Source organism: Mobula birostris, chromosome 25 (genome assembly GCF_030028105.1).
Source record: "Mobula birostris isolate sMobBir1 chromosome 25, sMobBir1.hap1, whole genome shotgun sequence".
In the NCBI taxonomy this organism is placed as follows: Eukaryota; Metazoa; Chordata; class Chondrichthyes; order Myliobatiformes; family Myliobatidae; genus Mobula; species Mobula birostris.
The window spans coordinates 55,799,935-55,825,932 of record NC_092394.1 but is presented as its reverse complement, the minus strand read 5'-3'; the positions used below and the strand labels follow the sequence as shown (position 1 = coordinate 55,825,932).

General features: G+C 44.1%; 1 protein-coding gene across 1 annotated transcript in view; it reads right to left on the bottom strand.

The window, feature by feature from the left end:
• Window positions 1–25,998, bottom strand: part of mmp11a (matrix metallopeptidase 11a) — a 127,428-nt gene that overhangs the window by 77,422 nt on the left and 24,008 nt on the right. Inside the window, exon 3 of the mRNA XM_072242868.1 lies at window positions 10,992–11,135. Within this exon, the coding sequence (XP_072098969.1) occupies window positions 10,992–11,135 (144 nt within the window). The remainder of the gene's footprint in view (window positions 1–10,991; window positions 11,136–25,998) is intronic.

The window sequence follows — 25,998 nt, the reverse complement described above, 5'->3', positions numbered from 1 at the left end:
ATGGCTGTCTTTTGGATTGGGACAAGCAGAGCAGCGTGGGAGCTGAATTCTGAAGGAAGGCAGTTTTTTAAAAAACTTCTTCGAGTGGAAGAAGAACGAGACTGTGCAGGCGTGTGACGTAACAGGACAGCGCGGAGAGTTTAAAAAGGAGATCACCCTATAGAGCGGGCAGCAGAGTGAGTGGCAGCAGAGTGCAGGGCTTTGGCTTTGGCTTCAACGGGTTTTGGCAGTAAATGGGAAGAGACGAGAGCGAAGCACCAACTCTTTTTTCCCCCCCCCCTTCGCTAATCAGCCCGGACAGACAGGAACAGCAGGGCTCTCACAGCTAACAGTATGAGCTAACGGTTTAAAAAGTTCGTCTGTTTGGCGAGGTAAGTGGGTGAGTAGACTTATTTTTCCTGTTTCATTCCTGTAGAATTAGGTAGCATGCCTGCAGGGTTAGTGCGTTGTTCAGAGTGTCAGATGTAGAAATCCTGGGAGACCTCTAGCCTCCCTGATGGCCACACCTGCACCAGGTGCACCGAGTTGCAGCTCCTCAGAGACTGTGTTAGGGTTCTGGAGCTGCAGCTTGATGACCTACTGCTTATCAGGGAAAGTGAAGAGGTGATAGACAGGAGCTACAGGGAGGTAGTCATCCCTAGGCTACAGGGGTCAGAAAACTGGGTCACTGTCAGGAGAAGGAAGGGAAATGCCCGGATAGTGGAGAGCACCCCTGTGGCTGTCCCCCTCAGCAACAAATATCTTGTTTTGGATGCTGTTGAGGGGGATGACCTGACAGGGGACGCCCACGGTGACTGGGTGTCTGGCAGTAAGCCTGGCGCTGTTGTGCGGGAGGGAAGGAGGGAGAGGAGGAATGCAGTAGTCATAGGGGATTCCATAGTCAGGGGGAGAGACAGGAGATTCTGCGAGCCTGATAGAGATACCCTCATGATGTGTTGCCTCCCAGGTGCCAGGGTATGGGATGTCTCGGATCGGGTCCAGAATATTCCGAAAGGAGAGGGCGAGCAGCCAGTTGTCTTGGTACATGTTGGCACCAATGACATAGACAGGAGAAGGGAGGAGGTCCTGAAGAGAGATTTCCAGGAGTTAGGAAGGAAGCTGAGAAGCAGGACCTCCAGGGTAGTAATCTCAGGATTGCTACCTGTGCCACGTGCTAGCGAGGGCAAGAATAGTAGGATCAGGCAGATGAATGCGTGGCTGAGAGACTGGTGCAGGGGGCAGGGCTTCAGATTCTTGGATAATTGGGATCTCTTCTGGGGGAAGTATGACCTGTTCAAAAAGGACAGGTTACACCTGAACCCGAAGGGGACCAATATCCTGGTGGGAAGGTTTATAATAGAACTGTTAGGGAAGGCTTAAACTAATTTGGCAGGGGGATGGGAACCGGAATGATAGAGCGGAGGAAGGGGAAAACAGAAATAAATCCAAGATAGTGAGCAGTAAAGATGTCAGGAAAGACAGGCAGGTGATGGGGCAAATTTGTAGCCATTGGGATGAGTTGCAGTGCAATCAAAGCAAAAAGTATCAAATACTGGTCTTAAGGTGTTATACTTAAATGCACGCAGCATAAGGAATAAGGTGGATGATCTTGTCGTACAGCTACAGATTGGCAGGTATGATATTGTGGCCATCACTGAGATGTGGCTGAAGGATGCATGTCTCTGGGAGCTGAACGTCCAAGGATACATGGTGTATTGGAAGGATAGGAAGGTAGGCAGAGGGGGAGGCGTGGCTTTATTGGCAAGAAATGATATCAAATCATCAGAAAGAGGTGACATAGGATCGGAAGGTGCAGAATCTTTATGGGCTGAGCTAAGAAATCACAAGGGTAAAAGGACCCTGATGGCAGTTATATACAGGCCTCCAAACAGCTGCAGTGATGTGGACTACAAATTACAACAGGAAATAGAAAAGGCTTGTCAGAAGAGCAGTGTTATGATAATTGTGGGGGATTTTAACATGCGAGTGGATTGGGAAAATCAGGTCGGCACTGGATCTCAAGAGAGAGAACTTGTAGAATGTCTGCGAGATGGCTTTTTAGAATAACTTGTTGTTGAGCCCACTAGGGGATCGGCTGTACTGGATTGGGTATTGTGTAATGAACCGGAGGTGATTAGAGAGATTGAGGTGAAGGAACCCTTAGGAGACAGTGATCATAACATGATTGAGTTCACTGTGAAATTTGAAAAAGAGAAGCCGAAATCCAATGCGTCGGTATTTCAGAGGAGTAAAGGAAATTATAGTGGCATGAGAGAGGAACTGGCCAAAGTTGACTGGAAAGGGACACTGGCAGGAAAGACGGCAGAGCAGCAGTGGCTGGAGTTTATGCGAGAAGTGAGGAAGGTGCAAGACAGGTATATTCCAAAAAAGAAGAAATTTTAGAATGGAAAAAGGATGCAACCGTGGCTGACAAGAGAAGTCAAAGCCAAAGTTAAAGCAAAGGAGAGGGCATACAAGGAAGCAAAGATTAGTGGGAAGACAGAGGATTGGGAAGTTTTTAAAAGCTTTCAAAAGGAACCTAAGAAGGTCATTAAGAGGAAAAAGATGAACTATGAAAGGAAGCTAGCAAATAATATCGAAGAGGATACTAAAAGCTTTTTCAAGTATATGAAGAGTAAAAGACAGGTGAGAGTAGATACAGGACCGATAGAAAATGATGCTGGAGAAATTGTAATGGGAGATAAGGAGATGGCGGAGGAACTGAACGAGTATTTTGCATCAGTCTTCACTGAGGACAACATCAGCAGTATATCGGACACTCAAGGGTGGCAGGGAAGAGAAGTAGGCGCAGTCACAATTACGACAGAGAAAATACTTAGGAAGCTGAATAGTCTAAAGGTAGATAAATCTCCCGGACCAGATGGAATGCACCCTTGTGTTCTGAAGGAAATAGCTGTGGAGATTGCAGAGGCATTAGCGATGATCTTTCAAAAGTCGATAGATTCTGGCATGGTTCTGGAGGACTGGAAGATTGCAAATATCACTCCACTATTTAAGAAGGGGGCAAGGAAGCATAAGGGAAATTATAGACCTGTTAGCTTGGTTGGGAAGTTGTTGGAGTCGATTGTCAAGAATGAGGTTACAGAGTACCTGGAGACATATGACAAGATAGACAGAACTCAGCATGGTTTTCTTAAAGGAAAATCCTGCCTGACAAACCTATTACAAGTAGGTTAGATAAGGGAGATGCAGTGGATGTTGTATATTTGGATTTTCAGAAGGCCTTTGACAAAGTGCTACACATGAGGCTACTTTACAAGATAAGAGCCCATGGAATTACAGGAAAGTTACATACATGGATAGGGCATTGGCTGATTGGCAGGAAACAGAGAGTGGGAATAAAGGGATCCTATTCTGGTTGGCTGCCGGTTACCAGTGGTGTTCCACAGGGGTCTGTGTTGGGGCCGCTTCTTTTTACGTTGTACATCAATGATTTGGATTATGGAATAGATGGCTTTGTGGCTAAGTTTGCTGACGATATGAAGATAGGTGGAGGGGCCGGTAGTGCTGAGGAAATGGAGAGTCTGCAGAGAGACGTGGATAGATTGGAAGAATGGGCAGAGAAGTGGCAAATGAAATACAATGTTTGAAAGTGTATGGTTATGCACTTTGGCAGAAGAAATAAACGGGCAGACTATTATTTAAATAGGGAGAGAATTCAAAGTTCTGAGATGCAACGGAACTTGGGAGTTCTCGTGCAGGATACCCTTAAGGTTAACCTCCAGGTTGAGTTGGTGGTGAAGAAGGCAAATGCAATGTTGGCATTCATTTCTGGAGGAATAGAGTATAGGAGCAGGGATGTGATGTTCAGGTTCTATAAGGCGCTGGTGAGACCTCACTTGGAGTACTATGGGCAGTTTTGGGCTCCTTATTTAAGAAAGGATGTGCTGATGTTGGAGAGGGTACAGAGAAGATTCACTAGAATGATTCCAGGAATGAGAGGGTTAACATATGAGGAACGTTTGTCCGCTCTTGCACTGTATTCCTTGGAGTTTAGAAGAATGAGGGGAGACCTCATAGAAACATTTGGAATGTTGAAAGTGGATGGGCAAAGTTGTTTCCCATGATGGGGGAGTCTAGTACGAGAGGGCATGACTTAAGGATTGAAGGGCGCCCATTCAGAACAGAAATGCGAAGAAATTTTTTTAGTCAGAGGGTGGTGAATCTATGGAATTTGTTGCCACGGGTGGCAGTGGAGGCCAAGTCATTGGGTGTAATTAAGGCAGGGATTGATAGGTATCTGAGTAGCCAGGGCATCGAAGGTTATAGTGAGAAGGCAGGAGAGTGGGACTAAATGGGAGAATGGATCAGCTCATGATAAAATGGTGGAGCAGACTCAATGGGCTGAATGGCCGACTTCTGCTCCTTTGTCTTATGGTCTTATGATCTTATGGGAAGGGCGAGAGGCGATACAGCTTGGCACCAGTGTTGTTGCAGGAGTTGCCAGAACGAGGTTGAAGGCAACGTCGGACTGCCTTAGGGACTCCAGCTCCGGATTTGTCCTCAGGGTTTACTCCCATGAGTGGGTATGGCCGCAAGGCAGCGGAGGTTTGAAATCAGAGTTTTCCCTCTCTTAGATGGACTAACTTCCCAGGCTGACGAGCTCCATCTACCCATATAGCTAATATTGTTCTGTTATTCATTGTGGGCACGTGGCCAAGTGGTTAAGGCATTTGACTAGCGATCTGAAGGTCGTGAGTTCGAGCCCCAGCCAAGGCAGCGTGTTGTTTCCTTGAGCAAAGCACTTAATCACATAGTGCTCTGCGACAACACTGGTGCCAAGCTGTATCGGCCCTTGCTCTTCCCTTGGACAACATCGGTGTCGTGGAGAGGGGAGACTTGCAGCATTGGCAACTGCCAGTCTTCCATACAACCTTGCCCAGGCCTGCACCCTGGAGAGTGAAGACTTTCCAGGTGCAGATCCATGGTCTCGCAAGACTAACGGATGCCTTTATTCAAGAAGGAAAATAGGGGTTCAGTAAGGCCTTTGACAAGGTTCCACATGGAAGATTAGTTAGGAAGGTTCAATCATAAGGTATTAATATTGAAGTAGTAAAATGGATTCAGCAGTGGCTGGATGGGAGACGCCAGAGAGTAGTGGTGGATAACTGTTTGTCAGATTGGAGGCCGGTGACTAGTGGTGTGCCTCAGGGATCTGTACTGGGCCCAATGTTGTTTGTCATATATATTAATAATCTGGATGATGGGGTGGTAAATTGGATGAGTAAGTATGCAGATGATACTAAGATAGGTGGAGTTGTGGATAATGAAGTCGGTTTTCAAAGCTTGCAGAGTTAGAAGAATGGGCTGACAGATGGCAGATGGAGTTTAATGCTGATAAATGTGAGGTGCTACATTTTCATAGGACTAATCAAAATAGGACATACATGGTAAATGGTAGGGTATTGAAGAATGCAGTAGAACAGAGGGATCTAGGAATAATTGTACATAGTTCCCTGAAGGTGGAATCTCATGTGGATAGGGTGGTGAAGAAATCTTTTGGTATGCTGGCCTTTATAAATCAGAGCATTGAGTATAGGAGTTGGGATGTAATGTTGAAATTGTACAAGGCATTGGTAAGGCCAAATTTGGAGTATTGTGTATAGTTTTGGTCACCGAATTATAGGAAAGATGTCAACAAAATAGAGAGAGTACAGAGAAGCTTTACTAGAATGTTACCTGGGTTTCATCACCTAAGTTACAGAGAAAGGTTGAACAAGTTGGGCCTTTATTCTTTGGAATGCAGAAGGTTGGGGGGGGGGGGGACTTGATCGAGGTATTGAAAATTATGAGGGGAATAGATAGAGTTGACATGGATAGGCTTTTTCCATTGAGATTGGCGGAGATTCAAACAAGAGGACATGAGTTGAGAGTTAAAGGGCAAAAGTTTAGGGGTAACATGAGGGGGAACTTTACTCAGAGAGTGGTAGCTGTGTGGAATGAGCTTACAGCATAAGTGGTTGAGGCAGGTTCGATGTTGTCATTTAAAGTTAAATTGGACAGCTATATGGACAGGAAAGGAATGGAGGGTTATGGGCTGAATGCGGGTCGGTGGGACTAGATGAGAGTAAGAGTTCAGCACAGACTAGAAGGGCTGAGATGGCCTGTTTCTGCGCTGTAATTGTTATATGGTTATAATATCTGCAACCCTCCAATCCTCTGGAACCTCTCCCATCCCCATTAATGATGCAAAGATTATCGCCTGAGGCTCAGCAATCTCCTCCCTCGCCTCCCACAGTAGCCTGGGGTACATCTCGTCCGGTCCCGGAGACTTATCCAACTTGATGCTTTCCAAGAGCTCCAGCACATCCTCTGCCTTAATATCTACATGCTCAAGCTTTTCAATCTGTTGTGAGTAATCCCTACAATCACCAAGATCCTTTTCCGTAGTGAATACTGAAGCAAAGTATTCATTAAGTATTTCTGCTATCTCCTCCAGTTCCATACACACTTTTCCACTGTCACACTTGATTGGTCCTATTCTCTCACATCTTATCCTCTTGCTCTTCACATACTTGTAGAATGCCTTGGGGTTTTCCTTAATCCTGTCTGCCAAGGCCTTCTCATGGCCCCTTCTGGTTCTTTTAATTTCATTCTTAAGTTTCTTCCTGCTAGCCTTCTGATCTTCTGGATCTCCATCATTACTTAGTTTTTTGAACCTTTCATAAGCTTTTCTTTTCCTCTTGACTACATTTTCAACAGCCTTTTTACAGCATGGTTCCTGTACCCTACCATCCTTTCCATGTCTCATTGGAACGTATCCATGCAGTACGCCATGCAAATATTCCCTCAATATTTGCCACATTTCTGCCATACATTTCCCTGAGAACATTTGTTCCCGATTTATACTTCCAAGTTCCTGCCTGATAGCTTCATACTTCCCCTTACTCCAATTTAAACACTTTCATAACTTGTCTGTTCCTATCTCTCTCCAATGATAGGTAAAGGAGATAGAATTGTGATCACTATCTCCAAAATGCTCTCCCACTGAGAGACCTGACAATTGACCGGGCTCATTTCCCAATACCAGATCAAGTACAGCCTCTCCTCATGTAGGCTTATCTACATATTGTGTCAGGAAACCTTCCTGAACACACCTAACAAACTCAATTCCATCTAAATCCTTTGCCCTAGGGAGATGCCAATCAATATTTGGGAAATTAAAATCTCCCACCATGACAACTCTGTTATCATTACACCTTCCAGAATCTGTCTCCCTATCTGTTCCTCGATGTCCCTGTTACTATTGGGTGGTTATAAAAAAACACCCAGTCGAATTATTGACCCCTTCCTGTTTCTAACTTCCACCCACAGAGACTCAGTAGACAATCCCTCCATGACTTCCTCCTTTTCTGCAGCTGTGACACTATCTCTGATCAGCAGTGCCACACACCCAACTCTTTTGCCTCCCTCCCTGTCCTTTCTGAAACATCTAAAGCCTGGCACTCTAAGTAGCCATTCCTGTCCCTGAGCCATCCAAGTCTGTGTAGTGACCACAATATCATAGCTCCAAGTACTGATCCACGCTCTAAGCTCATCCACTTGGTTTATGATGCTTCTTGCAATAAAATAGACACATCTCAAACCATCGGTCTGAGTGCATCCCTTCTCAAACACCCGCCTATCCTCCCTCTCACGCTATCTCCAAGCTTTGTGAGCCAACAGCCTCCGTCTCTTCCCACCCCTCGAGCAATTCTAGTTTAAACTCTCCCCAACAGCCTTAGCAAACCTCCCTGCCAGGATATTGGTCCCCCTCGGATTCAAGTGCAACCCGTCCTTTTTGTACAGGTCACGCCTGCCCCAAGAGATCCCAATGATCAGAAATCTGAATCCTTGCCCCCTGCTCCAATCCCTCAGCCACACATTTATCCTCCACCTCACTCTATTCCTATACTCACTGTCATGTGGCACAGGCAGTAATCCTGAGATTACTACCTTTGAGGTTCTGCTTCTCAACTTCTTCCTAACTCCCTGTAATCTGTTTTCAGGACTTCCTCCCTTTTCCTACCTATGTCGTTGGTACCAATATGTACCACGACCTCTGGCTGTTCACCTTCCCACTTCAAGATATCGTGGATGTGATCAGAAACATCCTGAACCCTGGCGCCTGGGAGGCAAACTACCATCTGCGTTTCTTTCCCGTGTCCACAGAATCCCCTGTCTGACCCCCTAACTATAGAGTCCCCTATCACTGCTGACTTCCTCTTCCTTTTCCTACCCTTCTGAGCCACAGGGCCCGACTCTGTGCCAGAGGCACAGCCACTGTTGCTTCCCTCAGGTAGGTCATCCCCACCAACAGTACTCAAACAGGAGTACTTATTGTCAAGGGGCATAGTCACAGCCACAGTGGGCATGCATTTAAAATGAGGAGGATCAGGTTCAAAGGAGATGTGCAGGACCAGTTTTTTTGATGAGTTCTCAAAAGGTGCTGTCAGGGTTGATAGTTGAGACAGGTATGTTGGAGACATTTGAGAGGCTCTTAAGCGTGCAGAGAATGGTGGAATATGGACACTGTCTAGGCCCAAGCGATTACTTTAGCAGGCTTTTAAATACTAGTTTAATGAGTTTGTGATGACATTGTAGGCCAAAGGGCCTGTTACTGTGCTGTCTTGTTTTATGTTGTATTTGGTCTGTCTTTATCACCATTTTCAGGAAACTACGTAGCCGTACTCTTTTGTCTGTCTATTCTACAGCACACTACCATCAGGTGGGAGGCACACATCCAGTGATTCAGGAACAGCTTCTTACCCTCTGCCATCTGATTCCCAAATGGACATTGAACCCATGAACACTACCTCATTTTCAAAAATATATATTATTTGTTTTTGCATGATTTTTAATCTATTCAATATACATACACTGTAATTTTATTTATTTATTTTCTTCTATGTTATGTATTGCTTTGAACTGCTACTGTTAAGTTAACAAATTTCATGACACATACCGGTGATAATAAACCTGATTCTGACCTTAGGGTCCTGTCATTTATTATGCAAGTCCTGCTCTGGCATAACTTCCCAAATTACATCAGTTTGCACTTGTCTGAGATAAATTCCAACCTGTCATTCCTCTGTCCACTTTCCCAGCTGATCTAGATCAGTGGTCCCCAGCCACCGGGCCGTGGACCGGTACCGGGCCGCAAAGCACGTGCTACCGGGCCGCGAGGAAACGCTATGAGTCAGCTGCACCTTTCCTCATTCACTGTCACGCACTGTTGAACTTGAATGCAGGGTTGCCAACTGTCCCGTATTTCCCGGGACATCCCGTATATTGGACTAAATTGGTTTGTCCCGTATTTCCCCCATTAAGGTAAAGTGTTACTATGAAACCTTTCGTGCCGAAATGACGTGAAGCGCAGAAGCAATTACCACTAATTTATATGGGAAAAATTTTTGAGCGCTCCCAGACCCAAAATATAACCTACCAAATTATACCAAATAACATATAAAACCGAAAATAACACTAACATGTAGTAAAAGCAGGAATGATATGATAAACACACAGTCTATATAAAGTAGAAATAACGTATGTACGGTATAGTTGGGAAGATGAAGGTAAAACCGATCTGTGGGGAAAAAATCAGCACGTACATGCATGCGCACATCAGATGCTCACGACACGCATGCGCACACAGGTGCCCGTGCAAGGCTTCATGGTCATGGTAGTCTTTCCTGGGGTAAAGTGTCCCGGGATTTGACTCACACAACACACATCAAAGTTGCTGGTGAATGCAGCAGGTCTCGGCCCGAAACGTCGACTGTACCTCTTCCTAGAGATGCTGCCTGGCCTGCTGCGTTCACCAGCAGCTTTGATGTATGTTGCTTGAAATTCTAGCATCTGCAGAATTCCTTGTGTTTCCGGGATTTGACTGCTACTTTTGTCCCTTATTTGGCAGTGAGAAAGTTGGCAACCCTAACTGTAAAAGACATATTGAGGTGAGTTTAACCCTACTTAAACACCTCCTACCGCCCCCCCCGCCCGCCGGTCTGCAAGAATATTGTCAATATTAAACCAGTCTGCGGTGCAAAAAGGGTTGGGGACCCCTTTGACAACCACCTTTACTGTCACCAACCATTTCTCGTGTCATCCTCGAACATACTAATTTCTGGACACAATTAACAAATCTCTCTCAACTAACAAATTCTGCCTTGTCCAACATTGTGGCAGTCCAAGTTAATATTTGAGAAGTTAAAGGCACTTACTATTGCAACCTTATTATTCCAACAGCAAACCCTTTATATATCTGTTCCTTTCATTCCCACCAACTATCAGGGAACATATAGTATAATTCTATCAAAGTGATCACCCCTTCTTTCCACCCATCTTGCCTCACTGCATGATTACCGTAGGAAGACTCCGTGCTAGCATAGCGTTCTACGTAATCAAAAACTCAACACCCTATCCTCTCTTACCTCCAACCTTGAGACCTGTAGTATCTTTACCCCAGAACACCGAGCTACTGGTTCTGCTCATCCCTCAATTATAACCGCCCATGCACACAAACCCATCCATACCCTGAAGTCATCTGGCACTTACCAGGCTTCTTGCATTAAAATAAATGTAGTTTGCTCTGTTAGATTTCCTCACTCTCTAATATGCCCTTGCTTGTCCTACCTACTGGACTTGATTGCTTCAATTTCTGTATTTGCCTCAACTTTTTCATCTGCCACCAGTACTTTGGATCCCAGCCACTACCAGACTGGTTTAAACCTTCCCTGGTAGCTCTAGCAATTCTCCCTACCAGGATACAATCTCATTACAGTTCAGGTGCATCATGCTGTCCTTATGCAAGTCACCCCCGTCCCAGAAAAGATCCCAATGTCCTAATTCAAGAGCTCCTTGCCAACATTTGGAGGATATTTGGCAGTTCACACTGGTCACTTGTGGAAGGTAAATACAATGGCTCATGTGTTTTCATCAGACATAGTAAGCAGCAAGAAGAGGCCTTTCTCCTCTCCTCTCTCTCCCCCCTGATTCTGAGTAACTCTTACCTGGTGAAGTCAATGATAATATCAGCATGTGCATCCTGCACCTCCGTGAATGTTAGGGGGGTGACGTCACTCCACACCCTCACTGCTTCAGCAATTGTATGCCTTACTTTCACTTGACTCAGTTGCCAAGGAAACCGTACAATTCTGTAGGGAAAAAATGAAATTACTCTTTGCAAAGGATCGAAGGAGTCCTGACGTGACCATAGGCGGTACAGCACATCTGCAGTAGCCCTGCATCCTCTTCAAATCAAATCAAATTTAATTATTATTCAACCATACATGAACACAGCCAAATGAAACAGCATTCCTCTGGGGCTAAGGTGTAAAACATACACAGCACATTCAAAATAGCAAGCGAGAAAAACATAGTCATGCAGAAGATATAAACACAGCCCAAGTCCCTGAGTGACATGTCCCGCAAACTGACAGTATAGTTCCTGGCAGTGTGCAGAAGTACGTAATCTAGCCTGTCATTTCCACCGATTGAACACTGGAGGGCAGCACCAATGGGAGAGGCCAACTCCCAACCAAGCACAGACACCAAGCTACACTGCCTCCAGTGACTCTTCTCCTAGACTGCAGCAGCAGGCAAGCCCACAGCTTGAGGCCTGGTTCTCCCTACAACCATTCACTCGGCTTCCCCGCCATCTGTTGCGTCACCAAACATGGGAAACACGCCTGAGGCATCTTACATTAACAACATCCAACAAGGTCTTGCGGTCACAAGAGAAACGTCCATGACAATCACCCACAGTTACACTGCACACTGCTTTCATGCACCAACTTAGATGTCTTCCTGAGGCAGGCAGCAACACAGTGAGCATTCAATCCAGCACCTTTGCCAACAAGCAGCTCACTGACGGGGCAGACCTGCAGTACCCTAAGTTCCTGGACTCCAGCATTGTTGTGCTATCATAAGAAACACTTAACAAAGAAAAAAAAAAACACTTTTGGTTGATCTCTCAGAGGCCACTGCATCCAAATGCACTGCCACCTTACCATCTTGTAGTTACCAATGTGATCACAGACAGTACAGCACATCTGAAGGGTTTTTGCAGTTTGCAGTTACCAACACATGATCACAGAGCAAACAGCACATCTATGGAGTCCTCTTTGCAGTTACTGTACCCGCATTCAGAGACCACTCTCATTTCTGCCTCTTGTCTACTGACACAGCAACGCACACCATCCCCACTGCATCCACTCATCCGGCAGGCAACTACTGGAAAGTCAGACACTTTTTCATGATGCATTCATTGTTATTCGACACTGTTGGTCATTTTGTTCATGGAAGCTGTCCTTGTGATGTTTAGGGTGGACACCTCCACGTTTTGTGAAACCACAAACACGCAATGAGTGACCTTTTCGTTGATGGCCTCTGGGGTACAGCAGCCTTGTCCATTGAATGGAGCTTGCAAAGTCTTCAGCACTCGCTTCCACAGTTTGCTTAGATGAAAACCTTTAGCCCAGAGTCTAAGCGGAATAACTGAGGTGCACTGTGAGCAGTGACGATGCATCTCCACAGCTGGATCCTCTAATGTAGTAGTCGCCAACCCGTCAATCTTTGAGACTTTCCCAGTAGGTACCGAAAAAAATCAAAAATAAATACTCAAATACTGTTGTAATGTGAGCATTATAAGAATAAGTAAAACTAATTAGGATAATGGTAATATAGCAATACTTTCGCTACTGAAAGCTGTTTGTAAAGAGAGATTGCTTCCGGGTTGCGGGGTTTTAGTGCCGTTCTTTCTGCCCAGTGCTCATGTGTGTAGCTCCCCGCCATGCACCGCGTTTTCAGCGTAGCCTGTGCTGCATTGAAGTGACCAATCAGATTAGATAAGAGCACAGACTGTCACAAACATCAATATACGGCAGACTCGTGATATCCTGATAGCATGGCGGAAGCTCCACGAAACAAGGTGAAAATGTACAAATTCCATCCAGAATGGGAAGAGGAAATTCTATTTACCTTGGTGAAAGACAAGTGTGTATGTATGTCGTGCCACCAAACACAAGCACTGACTAAAAGAGGGAATCTGGAGCGGCACCACAACACCAAACACCAGGAACTTAAAGACACCTACCCCCCCAAAGAGCGCAATTCATGCCAGGAAAGTTGAGGAGCTGAAATCCGGGTTGAAGGCCCAGTAATCATTTTTCACAAAACATGCTGCTCAAAATAAGGCTGCTATTGAAGCATCATTTCATGTAAGTCACCTTTTGGCTAAACGCAAGAAGCCTTTTATTATTTATTCAAGGAAGCAATAGCCATTACCGCAGAGACTGTTTTTAATGACTTCAAAAGCAAAAACGACATCACAACCGCAATACGTAATATACCGCTTGGCCCTGCAACAGTGACAAGGAGGGTAGAGTCACTGTCAGAGGACGTGAATATTTTTCACTACAGTTCGATGAATCCCTGGATGTAATGCGAACAGCTCAGCTTGTTGTATTTGTCAGAATGGCTTTCCAGGATCTTACAACACAGGAGGACTTCCTCACTCTTTTGTAATCAAAGAAGAGAACAAGAGGTGAGGATATTTACAATGAGTTTAAAAAATATGTCCGTGAAAATGACAACCCCATTCATAAACTGGTGGCAATTACTACTGATGGGGCCGAGCAATGCGCGGTGTGTGTGTTGGTTTTATAGTACTAAAAGTCAGTGCCTACTTCGGGTCAACTTTTCTATGTGAAATTGCATTTTCACAGATGAAAATTATTAAATCTAAGTACAGGAGCTGTCTTATTGACAGACACCTCACAGACTGTCTCAGACTGCCGACATCCCACCCTGCAAAAACACATTTCAGGGAGGTAGCAACCCTGCCCCCTTCAAGCCCATATCCCCCCCCCCCGGTCAATCTCCAAGGGTGTACGTAATACTTTGTTTAGTGATTTTGTCTAATCTGTAAACCAAGTTGGGCATATGCAAAAAATGTGACATTAAAATATGTACTTATGTTATATTATATTATCATGTTTATTCTATTACAACTTCAAGCAAGTCTACAGGGAGTTTGGCCTCAACACGTAGGACATCAATAGAGTAGCTCCTTAGCAGCTAGCCAGCTAGTTTAAGTAACGTTAGCTACGCTAATGAATGAATGACGCCTGTTAAACTCACCTGAACATGTCGTTTACATTTTAACCCACCATGGGCAATAGAAAAGTCACTGTTGCAAACAATGCAGCGAGCAACACTGTCATTATTTTTGAGGTTGACTGTAAAGCCCACCCACAGAGAAAACTGATAGGTCTACTTAGCACAAAGAGAGACCAATCAGGATGCTCACTCTCCCTCTCAAAAAAAATCGATTTCCGGGATATTGTATATAATTTCCCGGCATCAGGCAGCCGCTATCAATATGTGGGAGACTCCCGGAACTTCCAGGAGAGGTGGGATGTCTGAGACTGGCTGCCTGTAGTTATGAGCCAAATTTCAGGGAACTAGCAGAAAGTATTCAGCCCCAGTCATCACACTGAGTGCAACAGTCAATTTTTATTCATTTATTTTTCATGTTGAAATAAAATTAAATAATGAAACTTAGAATTAAAGGTGTGAAGTATTGTAATATTCTTAAAGAAAGACAGCTATGGCCTGTTTGATATGCTAGTTACAGTGTTTTCTTGTTTGAATTAATTTGAAAGTTTGACAAAAGTATTTTGTGTAATTCAAATACAATTAGCCCAAATAATAGTCATAGTCATATTCATAGTCATATTTTATTGGTCCCGGGGGAAATTGGTTTTTGTTACAGTTGCACCATAAATAATTAAATAGTAATAAAACCATAAACAGTTAAATAGTAATATATAAATTATACCAGGAAATAAGTCCAGGACCAGCCTATTGGCTCAGGGTGTCCGACCCTCCAAGGGAGGAGTTGTAAAGTTTGATGGCCACAAGCAGGAATGACTTCCTGTGACGCTCTGTGTTGCATCTCGGTGGAATGAGTCTCTGGCTGAATGTGCTCCTGTGCCCAACCAGTACATTATGTAGTGGATGGGAGACATTGTCCAAGATGGCATGCAACTTAGACAGCATCCTCTTTTCAGACACCACCGTCAGAGAGTCCAGTTCCATCTCCACAACATCACTGGCCTTACTAATGAGCTTGTTGATTCTGTTGGTGTCTGCTACCCTCAGCCTGCTGCCCCATATTGGCCTCAAATTGGAAGTACAATGTGAGCTGTTTTTTCTCTAAACGATTTAATAGGTAGATCTTGCCTTTCACTAAGGTCAAGGTAGGGGGTCTTGGGCTTAAAAAGGTTGGTGACCACTACTCTAATGGTTCATTATCCGAGTGAAATCCAATGCCTAATGCAGTACAAAAGGCCCTAACACAAAGAAATACACCGGGACAAGTAAGGTAAAAACATTACAGTCTATGGAGGCAATCTTATTTCAATGGGTATCGAATTCCATATTTAAGTTTGCTGATGACACCACTGTCGATGGACGAATAAAAGGTGGAGATGAATCAGCATATAGAAGAGAGATTGAAATTCCGGCTGTGTGGTGCCATAACAACAACCTCACTTGATGTCAGCAAAACCAAAGAGCTGATTATCAACTACAGGAGGGAAAACCAGTCTGCACTAGGGGACTGGAGGTAGGGAAGGTCAATATTTAAATTCCTTTGAGTTTCCTTATCAGAGGATATGTCCTGGTACATGCCATCACAAAGGCACAACAGCACCTCTACTTTCTTGGAAGCTTGTATAGATCTGGCATTTCATCTAAAACTTTGACAAAGTTCTATAGGTGCTCTGTGGAGAGTATCCTGACTGGTTGCATCATGGCCTGGTATGGAAACACCAATGCCCAGGAACGGAAGAGTCCACAAAAAGTGCTAAATACAGCCCAGTCCACCACAGGCAAAGCCTTCCCCATCATAGAGTACATTTAAAAGGAGCGCTGCCGAATGAAAGCAATGTCCACAATCAAGAACCCCACTATCCAGGCCATGCTCTCTTCTTGCTGCTACCATCAGGAAGATGGTACAGCAGACTTAGATCTCACACCACCAGGTGCAGGGACAGTTACTACCCTCTGACCATCAGGCTCCTGAACCAGCACGGATATCTTTACTAATTTCAATGATAAACTGACTCCACAAGCTTTAAGACTCATTTTCAAGGACTGTGCAATTCAGTGTTCACAAATTCTACTTTCCTGTAAATGCCTGCAAGGAACGAACCTGTATGTACTTTGATAATAAATTTACTTTGAATTTTGAATTGTTTGTTATGTGGGTTAACTCTGTCACCAGTGGCTGGAGGTCACACCTCCCACAGCCTCCACCTCCAACTCACATTTATGCAGCATATACGAACATCCCCTTGATCATCAAGTAATCCCCATTACCTTCCTGACATTATTCTGGTGCAATCTGATGTAGTGGGAGGCTTTCAACACTGGAAATGTGCAAGTATAAATTAAACAACAAAAAAAGCAGAAAGTTAAGTATTTTGGAGAAGGAGGTGGCAAAAACATATTATAGTAAATGAGAGAGAACATTCAACCCCATCCAATACCATGCCCAGATCAAACCATTTGCCATGTTTGGGAAGGATAAAGATTGCTATTTTGCGAGACTGTTTTTGAAGCACCATTTGGTGAAATGCTTTGTGAACTGATTCTTGCTTGGTCCTTTAAATGCACACAATGAACTTCCTGCTGATGATTTGCTAATTGGCACATTGGCCTTCATAAATCAAAGTATTATGTATAGGAGTTGGGATGCTATGTTGAATTTGTGTAAGATGTTTGTGGGGCTGATTTCAGAGAATTGCGCGCAGTCTGGTCACCTACCAAAGATATCAAAAAGATTGAAAGAGTACAGAGAAAGTTTACCAGGGATGTTGCTGGGACTAGAGCACTTGAATTGCAGGAAAAGGTTGAATAATTTAGGACTTGATTCCCTGGAGTGTAGGAATCTGAGGGGAGATTTGATGGAGCCATATAAAATTATGAGGGGTTAGGGTTAGAAGTTTAGAAGTAAAATGCAAGCATGTGGATAGGGTGGAGAAGGCGGCATATGCCATGCTGGCCTTCACAGGTTGGGCATAGAATATAAAAGTTATGTTGCAACTTAACACTAGCTAGGAGGCATCAGGGGCAATTCTGGTCACCACACGAGAGGGCGGATGTGATTCTGTTAGAGAGTGTGTAGAGGAAACTCATCAAGATGTTGACTGAATTGGAGGACTTTAGTTGTGAGGGGGAAGACTGGATAGGCTGGGCTTGATTTTCCTGGACTGAATGCAGCTGAGGGGTCCTGATAGAAGTGTATTAGATTATAAGAGTCATTATCTAGATGATCAATATCTTCTTCCTATGATACATGTCAAAAGCAAGAGGGTAGAGGTTTAAAGTGAAGGGAAGAAGTTCTAGGAGGGATCTTAGGGGTATGTTTTTTTTTTAATTACAGGGAGAATAGTTGATATCTAGAATGTGCTGCCAGAGGTGGTGGAGGAAGCAGACTGTGTTTAAAAGGCATTCAGACTCACACTGCAGGGCAGAGGAGATTTAGCTCTAACACAGCCAAATGCAATTAGAAGAAATTAAAGTAATGCAAAGTAATTAAAGGGAAATAACATCTGTGGAGATAAAAATGGGGTCAATATTTCCAATCAATGCTCCTTGATCAGACTTCGGTACAGCACAGTCTGTGTTTGGCTGGAAAGGTGGTGCAGAAAAGAAAAGGGGTTGAGGTTGTGCTTGGGACAGTGAATGGAGGGAAAGGAGATCTGCTCAGCAGCAGCAGTGGAGGGTGGAAATGCCAGCATGAGACTTCATGGAGTCTCGAAGAGGAAGGAAAGTAGATGAGGTGAAATGCCTGGTCAGCACACTGAACACCAGATATGTACTATGGACAGTACTGGTTTATTGGGCTGAAGGGCCTGTATCTATGCTGCACTGAAAGAGGTAACAAGTCATCATTCTGTAAAGAGGAGAAGGGAATATAACCATGAGTTTTACAGATAAAAAAAGTGAAGCCTGTTACATTGACAAATTTACAACTGCATCCAGTAATGGGGCAGGAACCAGATCAGAAAGTGATAGGTTTTGAAAGAATATAGGCACATTAGATGGACTGCAGAAAAGTTGACAGAGATATTTGGGGAAACAAAATAAATAGTGAGCATTTATAACAATGTACAACTACGATGGAGCATTTATAATGTGTTTAGAACACAAGGGAGCAAACAAATGTTTTACAATGGGAACAGAAGGTGAAAATAAAGTTGTGAATTTGAAAGAGGAACTGTAAAAATTATTAAAGGAATAATTCACTCGCAAAATGTCATGTTCGTCTTTCATTTTATCCTCCGCTTTGTTCATCTGCTAAGAGGAAGTATTTTTTTAAATCAAGGAACCGACTTTGCATTCATCAAAGTAGAATCAGAAAACTCCAAAGCATGCATGGAGACAATGCAAATGTTTGAAGACAACACCTGGATAATCCAACCACAGAACGGGCTGAACATGACCTCGTGCTGGGAAGGGGATAATGTTGGTAAGGGATACTTGGGGAACAATGATCACAATTCCGTCAGATTCAACGTAGCGATGGAAAAGAACAAGGCTGCTCCCCAGGTTAAGATTATAAAATCCTAATGCAGGTACTACCAGGCTCAAGGGTAGCTTCTACCCCTCTATCATATAACTATTGAATAGCCCTCTAGTACAATAAGATGAACTTCTGACTTCACAACCTACCTTGCTATGATCTTGTGCCTTATTGTTTATTTGCATTTCACCTTCTCTGTAGCTGTTACACTTTATTCTGCACTCTGTTATTAGACTCATAGAAAACTAAAGCACAAAAAAAGGCCTTCTGCCCATCTAGCCCCTACCGAACCATTAACCTGCCTAGTCCCATCAACTTGCACTCAAACCATAGTGCTCTATACATCTCCTATCCATGTACCTATCCAAATTTCTCTTAACTGTTGAAATTGAACCAACATCCCCAAATGCGCTGGTAGCTTATTCCGCTCTCACCACCTTCTGAGTGAAGACATTCCCTTTAAACATTCCACCTTTCACCCTTAACCCACAATATGACCCTCTAGGCGTAGACCTCAGTAGGAAAAGTCTGCTTGTATTTACCCTATCTCAGGCATCCCACCCTGCAAAAACTCATTTCAGGGAGGTAGCACCCCCGCCCCCCACAACCCCATATCACCCCGCTGCCCCCCCCCACCCCCGGTCGACCTCCAAGGGCGTATGTAATACTTTGTTTAGTGATTTTGTCTAATCTGTAAACCAACTTGGGTATATGCAGCAAATATGTCATTAAAATATGTACTTATATTATATTATATTATCATGTTTATTCTATTACAACTTTAAGCAAGTCTACAGGGAGTTTGGCCTCATCACGTAGGACATCAATAGTGTAGCTCCTTGGCAGCTAGCCAGCTAGTTTAAATCAGGGGTCCCCAACCTTTTTTGCACTGTGGACTGGTTTAATATTGACAATATTCTTGTGGACCGGCCGACCCCGGGGGTGGGGGGAGGGTTGGGTGTTAAACACGACTAGAATATAGGTGATAAATCAACTATAAGTCACTTGTTAGTGGCTAATACACTTAATTTTGTTTCTAAAGGGGTTTATCTAACAAACTTGATATTAGACACACAGCGCATATTTTCCTCGCATGAATGTAGTGATAATTATAACAGTGGTCCCAAACCTCCGGGCCGCGAAGAATGCAGCGGTACAGCGGTAGCCAGAACGCACCCAGCACATCTTTAAGAAAAAAGCCGAAATAAACAAGCTTATGACTTATTTCCTGGCATAATTTACATATTACTATTTAACTATTTATGGTTTTATTACTATTTATATTTATGGTGCAACTGTAACGAAAACCAATTTCCCCGGGATCAATAAAGTATGACTATTCCACAATTTAGTTTTCGTTGCATTCATTGCAAAAAACTCCGCTTCACAGAAACATGTTGGAAATGGAAGCAAGGTTTTCAGTGCTTTCGTGGCTAGCTCAGGATATTCAGCCTTGACTTTGATCCAGAATGCCGGCAGAGATGTTATGTCAAACATACTTTTCAGCCCATCGTATTTGCGAGCTCGAGGAGTTGATCTTTTTCCCGCACTGACAAGGATGATTCACCGGGGACGTTCGCAAATGGGCCACGGACCCATTCCTTTGCACGTCTTTGGTCACTGATGGCCTCACGTGCATTAAAATTCAACAGTGGGCGTGATAGGGAATGAGGAAAGGTGCAGCTGACTCATATCGTTTCATATCGCCAAACCATATTGTTTCCTCGTTGGGGACCACCCTTAGCACGAAAAGCGACCAATCAGGATGCTCGCTCTCCCTCTCAAAAAAATCTATTTCCGGGATATTGTATATGAATTCCAGGCGTCAGGGAGCCACTATTGATATGCGGGAGACTCCCAGAACTTCCGGGAGAGGTGGGATGTCCGTCTATCTATACCCCTCATGATTTTGTATACCTCTATCAAATCTCCTCTCAATCTTCCACATTCTGGGGAACAGAGTTCTAACCTATATAGTCTTTCCTTATAATTCAGGTTCTCCAGATCCAGAAACATCCTTGTAAAATTTCTCTGCACTCTTTCAATCTTATTTACATCTTTCCTGTAGGTAGATGACCAAAACTGCACATAATACTCCAAATTAGGCCTCACCAACATATCATACAATTTCAGTATAACATCCCAACTTGTGTACTCAATACGTTGATTTATGAAGGCCAATGTGCCAAAAAAAAAAAGCTTTTTTATAGATCCCACCTACCTGTAATGCCACTTTCAAGGCATTATTGATCTGTACACCCAGTTTCCTCTGCTCTACTGCACTCTTCAATGCCCTACCACTCACTGTGTAAAACTACCCCGGTTGGTCCTCCCACACTTTTCTGCATTCAATTCCATCTGCCATTTTTCAGCCCATTTTTTCAGCTGGTCCTGATCACACTACAAGCCTTGATAGTCTTCCTTACTATCTACTACACCTCTAAACTTGGTGTCATTCACAAATTTGCTGAACCAGTTCACCACGTTATCATCCAGATCATTGATATAGTGACAAACAACAAAGGATCCCTGCAGCATATCACTAGTCACAGACCTTCAGACAGAGAGGCAACCATCTACCATCATTCTCTGGCTTCTCCCACAATCTAATCCAGTTTACAACTTCATCTTGAATATCGAGCAAATGGACACTCTTGACCAACCTGCCATATAGGACCTTATCAAAGGCCTTGCTAAAGTCCATGTAGACAACATTCATTGCTTTGCCTTCATCAACTTCCTCGAAAAACTCAACCACGTACAAAGCTATGTTGACTAACGCTAATCAATTTCTGTCTATCCAAATACTCATATATCCAGTCCCTTACAATACCTTTCAATAACTTTCCCATTACTGATGTCAGGCCTATAATTTCCCGGCTTATTCTCAAAGCCTTTCTTAAACAACACAACAACATCAGCACCATCCAATCAACATCCAGTCCTCCAGCACCCCACCCTTGGCTAAGGAAGCTTTAAATATCTCTGCTAGGGCCACTGCAATTTCTACACAGGCCTCCCACAGGATCCGAGGGGGTACCTTGTCATGTCCTGGGAATTTATCAAAATTCAAAGTTCAAAGTAAATTTATCACCAAATTACATATCATCACCATATACAAACCCGAGCTTCATTTTCTTGTGGGCATACTCAATAAATCCACAATAGAATAATAACCATATGAAAGACCACGCCAACTTGGGCGTTCAACCAGTGTTCAGAACCTTCCGAAATAATAACACTGAAGAATTTAGAGTTGCAGATCCTTTCTACCTCTGATCTTCTAATGAGGACTGGCTCATGAACCTTTGACTTCCTTCTCCTGAAGTCAATAATCAGCTCCTTGGTCTTGCTAATCATTGAGTAAAAAAGTACAGTTAATGTTTTGGGCCAAAACCCTTCATTGAGACCCAGAACATTCAGCTGCCAGTCCTGCCCCTCCTGCTAGGTCTTACTAATGGCTATAATATCATAATCTCATGTGCTGATCCATGTCCCGAGTTCATCTGTCTTTCCTACAATACACCATGCATTGAAATATATGCAGCTCAGAACATTAGTCCCACCATTCTTGACCTTTTGATTCCTGACTTCCTCCACAACAGCCCCACTACTTGTACTGGTGCTCTGTTTCTCATCCCCCTGCAACTCTAGATTAAACACTGCTTTCCCGTCTCATTCTTCTAAACTCCGGCGAGTATAGATCCAGAGCTATCAAACACTCCTCATATGTTATCTTTTTCATCCCCTGAGAGTCATTCTTGGAATCTATCTCTGGACTTTGCAGATCCTTCTTTGGATAAGGGGGTTGAAAGTGCTCACAATGCTCCAAATATGATCTGACCAACATCTTTAAAAGTCTCAGTGTTATAGCCTTGATTTTACACTCTAGTCCTCTCAAATTGAATACCATCACTGCATTTGTTTTCCTTATGATCATCTAAACCAGCAAGTTAACCTATAAGGAATCCTGCACAAGGACTCCCAAGTGTCTTGTACCTCTGATGTCTAAATTCTCTCCCCATTTAGAAGAGTTTATTCCTTCGACCAAAATGCATGACCATGCAGTACCCTACACTGTTTTCCATCCTCTTCTTTACCCATTCTCCTAATCCAAGTTATTTGCAGATTCCCTGTTACCTCAACACTATGAGCCCCTCCACCTATATTTATATCATCTGCAAACTTGGCCATAATGCCATCATTGACATATAAAATGAAAAGAAGCGGCCCCAACACCAACCCCTGCAGAATACCACTTGTCGCTGTCAGCCAATCAGAAAAGGCTCACTTTATCCCATTCTTTGCCTCTGCCTTCAGCCAATCCATGCTTGTGTCTCTCCTGTAATACATGGGCTCTTGTTTAGCACTTTGTAAAAAGCCTTTTGAAAAATCTAAGTGAACAACATCCACTGACTTTCCTTTGCCTATCTTACTTGTTACGTCCTCAAAAATTTACAAAGATTTGTCAAGCAAGATCTCCCCTTAAGGCCTATTTTCTCATGTACTTCCAAGTAAAAACCACACCCTTAATAATGAATTCTAAAACCATAGCAAACACTGAAGTCAGGATAACCCGCCTATAATTTCCTTCTTTTGCTTCCCTCCTTTTGTAAAGACTGGAGTGACATTTGTGATTTTCAGTCCTCAGAAATCATTCACGACTCGAATGATTCTTGAAGGATCACTATAATGCAACCACAAACTCTTCAGCTACCTGGGGTGTAGTGCATCTGATGCAGGTGTGGTGACTTTATCAATCTTCAGACCTTTCTGCTTCCCAGCACCTTCTCCTCATTAATGGCCACTACACTCACTCGTGCTCTGACTGTCTTGAATTTCAGGCATGTTGCTGATGTCTTCGACAGTGAAGACCTTCGCAAAATACCCATTCAGTGCATTTGCCATTTCATGTCCCCCATTAACATCCCTCAGCACTGGACCTTTTCCAGTGGTTCAATGGTCACTCGTCCCTCTTTTGCCCTTGATAATCTGAAAAAAACTTGTGGTATCACAGCAGCGTAGCAGTTACTGCAACACTATCATTGCTCATGGTATTGGAGTTCCAAGTTTAACTCTGATGTTATCTGTAAGGAGTCTACACATCTTCATCTTGACAGTAGAGGAGGCTGTGGATAGACATATCAGAATGGGAATGGGACATGGAATTAAAATGTGTGGCCACTGGGAAATCCTGCTTTCTCTAGCGGACAGAGCGTAGGTGTTCAGCAAAACGATCTCCCAGTCTGTGTCGGGTCTCGCCAATATACAGAAGGCCGCATCGGGAGCACCGGACGCAGTATATCACCCCAGCCGACTCACAGGTGAAGTGTCGCCTCACCTGGAAGGACTGTCTGGGGCCCTGAATGGTGGTAAGGAAGGAAGTGCCAGGAGGAAGATCTGTGGGGAGGGATGGGGGGGACGAATGGACAATGGAGTTGCATAGAGAACGATCCCTGCGGAAAGCGGGGGGGGGGGGAGAGGGAAAGATGTGCTTTGTGGTGGGATCCCGTTGGAGGTGGCGGAAGTTACGGAGAATAATATGTTGGACCTGAAGGCTGGTGGGGTGGTGTAAAGCTGAAGCCACACTCAGGTTGGAGGAACAACACCTCATATTCCGTCTGGGTAGCCTCCAACCTGATGGCATGAACTTTGACTTCTCCAACTTCTGCTAATGCCCCACCTCCCCCTCGTACCTCATCTGTTATTTATTTATATACACACATTCTTTCTCTCTCTCTCTCTCCTTTTTCTCCCTCTGGGTCTTTCCCCCCTCCCCCTTTTCCTTCTACCTGGGCCTCCTGTCCTATGATCCTCTCATATCCCTTTTGCCAATCACCTGTCCAGCTCTTAGCTCCATCCCTCCCCCTCCTGTCTTCTCCTATCATTTTGGATCTTCCCCTCCCCCTCTCAAATCTCTTACTAGCTCTTCCTTCAGTTAGTCCTGATGAAGGGTCTCAGCCTGAAGCGTCGACTGTAGCTCTTCCTAGAGATGCTGCCTGGCCTGCTGCGTTCACCAGCAACTTTGATGTGTGTTGCTTGAATTTCCAGCATCTGCAGAACTCCTCATGTTTTCATTCTTCAGTCTACCTGTTTCCTCAGCACTACCTGATCCTCCACCAATCTTTGTATCATCTGCAAACCTGGCAACAAAGCCAATTATTCCATTATCTAAATCATTGGTATACAGCATAAAGTGTTGGTGTGTGGCCAAGTGGTTAAGGCGTTCATCTAGTGATCTGAAGGTCGCTAGTTTGAGCCTTGGCTGAGGAAGCGTATTGTGTCCTTGAGCAAGGCACTTAACCACACATTGCTCTGCGATGACACTGGTGCCAAGCTGTATGGGTCCTAATGCCCTTCCCTTGGACAACATCAGTGCCGTGGAGAGGGGAGACTTGCAGCATGGACAACCTTGCCCAGGCCTGCCCCCGGAAACCTTCCATGGCGCAAATCCATGGTCTCACGAGGCTAACGGATGCCTATTTATTTTACAGCATAAAAAGAAGTGGTCACAACACCAATCCCTACGGAACACCACTAGTCACTGGCAGCCAACGAGAAAAGGATCCTTTTATTTCCACTCGCTGCCTCCTACCAATCAATCAGTGCTCTAACCTTTCCTTTCTGCTGCCTTCCCCCTTTCTTGAAGAGCGGAGTGACATTTGCAACGTTCCTCTGGGAGCATGCCAGAGTCCAATGATTTTTGAAAGACCATTACTATTGCCTCCACAATCTCTACCGCTACCCCTTTCAGAACCCTACGGTGCAGTTCATCTGGTCCAGGTGACTTTCAGCTTTTTGAGCACCTTCTCCTTTGTAATAGTAACTGCACTCACTTCTCTTCCCTCACACCCTTCACATCTGGCACACTGCTAGTGTCTTCCACAGATACAAAATATTCATTTAGTTGATGTGCCATCTCCTTGATCCCCATTATTATTTCTTATTTCCCATATCCATTCTCAATTCTCTTTTATTTTTTTTTTTACAAAGTTGAAAAGCTTTTACTACCCACTTTGATATTGTTTGCTAACTTGCTTTCATATTTCATCTTTTCTCTCCTAACGCTATCTTTGCTTTTTAATCATCTGTCCTGTCCTGAGTCCCTTCACTCCAGTTCCCAACCCCCTGCCATATTAGTTTAAACCCTACCCAACAGCTCTAAGAAATCTGCCCGTGAGAATATTGGTTCCTCTCAGATTCAGGTGCAAACTGTCACTTTTCAACAAGTCATACTTTCCCAAGAAGAGAGCCCAATGATCCTAGAATCTGAAGCACTGCCCCCTGCATCAGCTTCACAGCAACACATTAATTTGCCAAATCATCCTTTTTTTTCCCTGACTAGCACGTGGCACAGGGGGCAATCCAGAAATTACTACCCAGGAGGTCATGATTCTCAGCTTTCAACCCAAATTCTCTCTTCA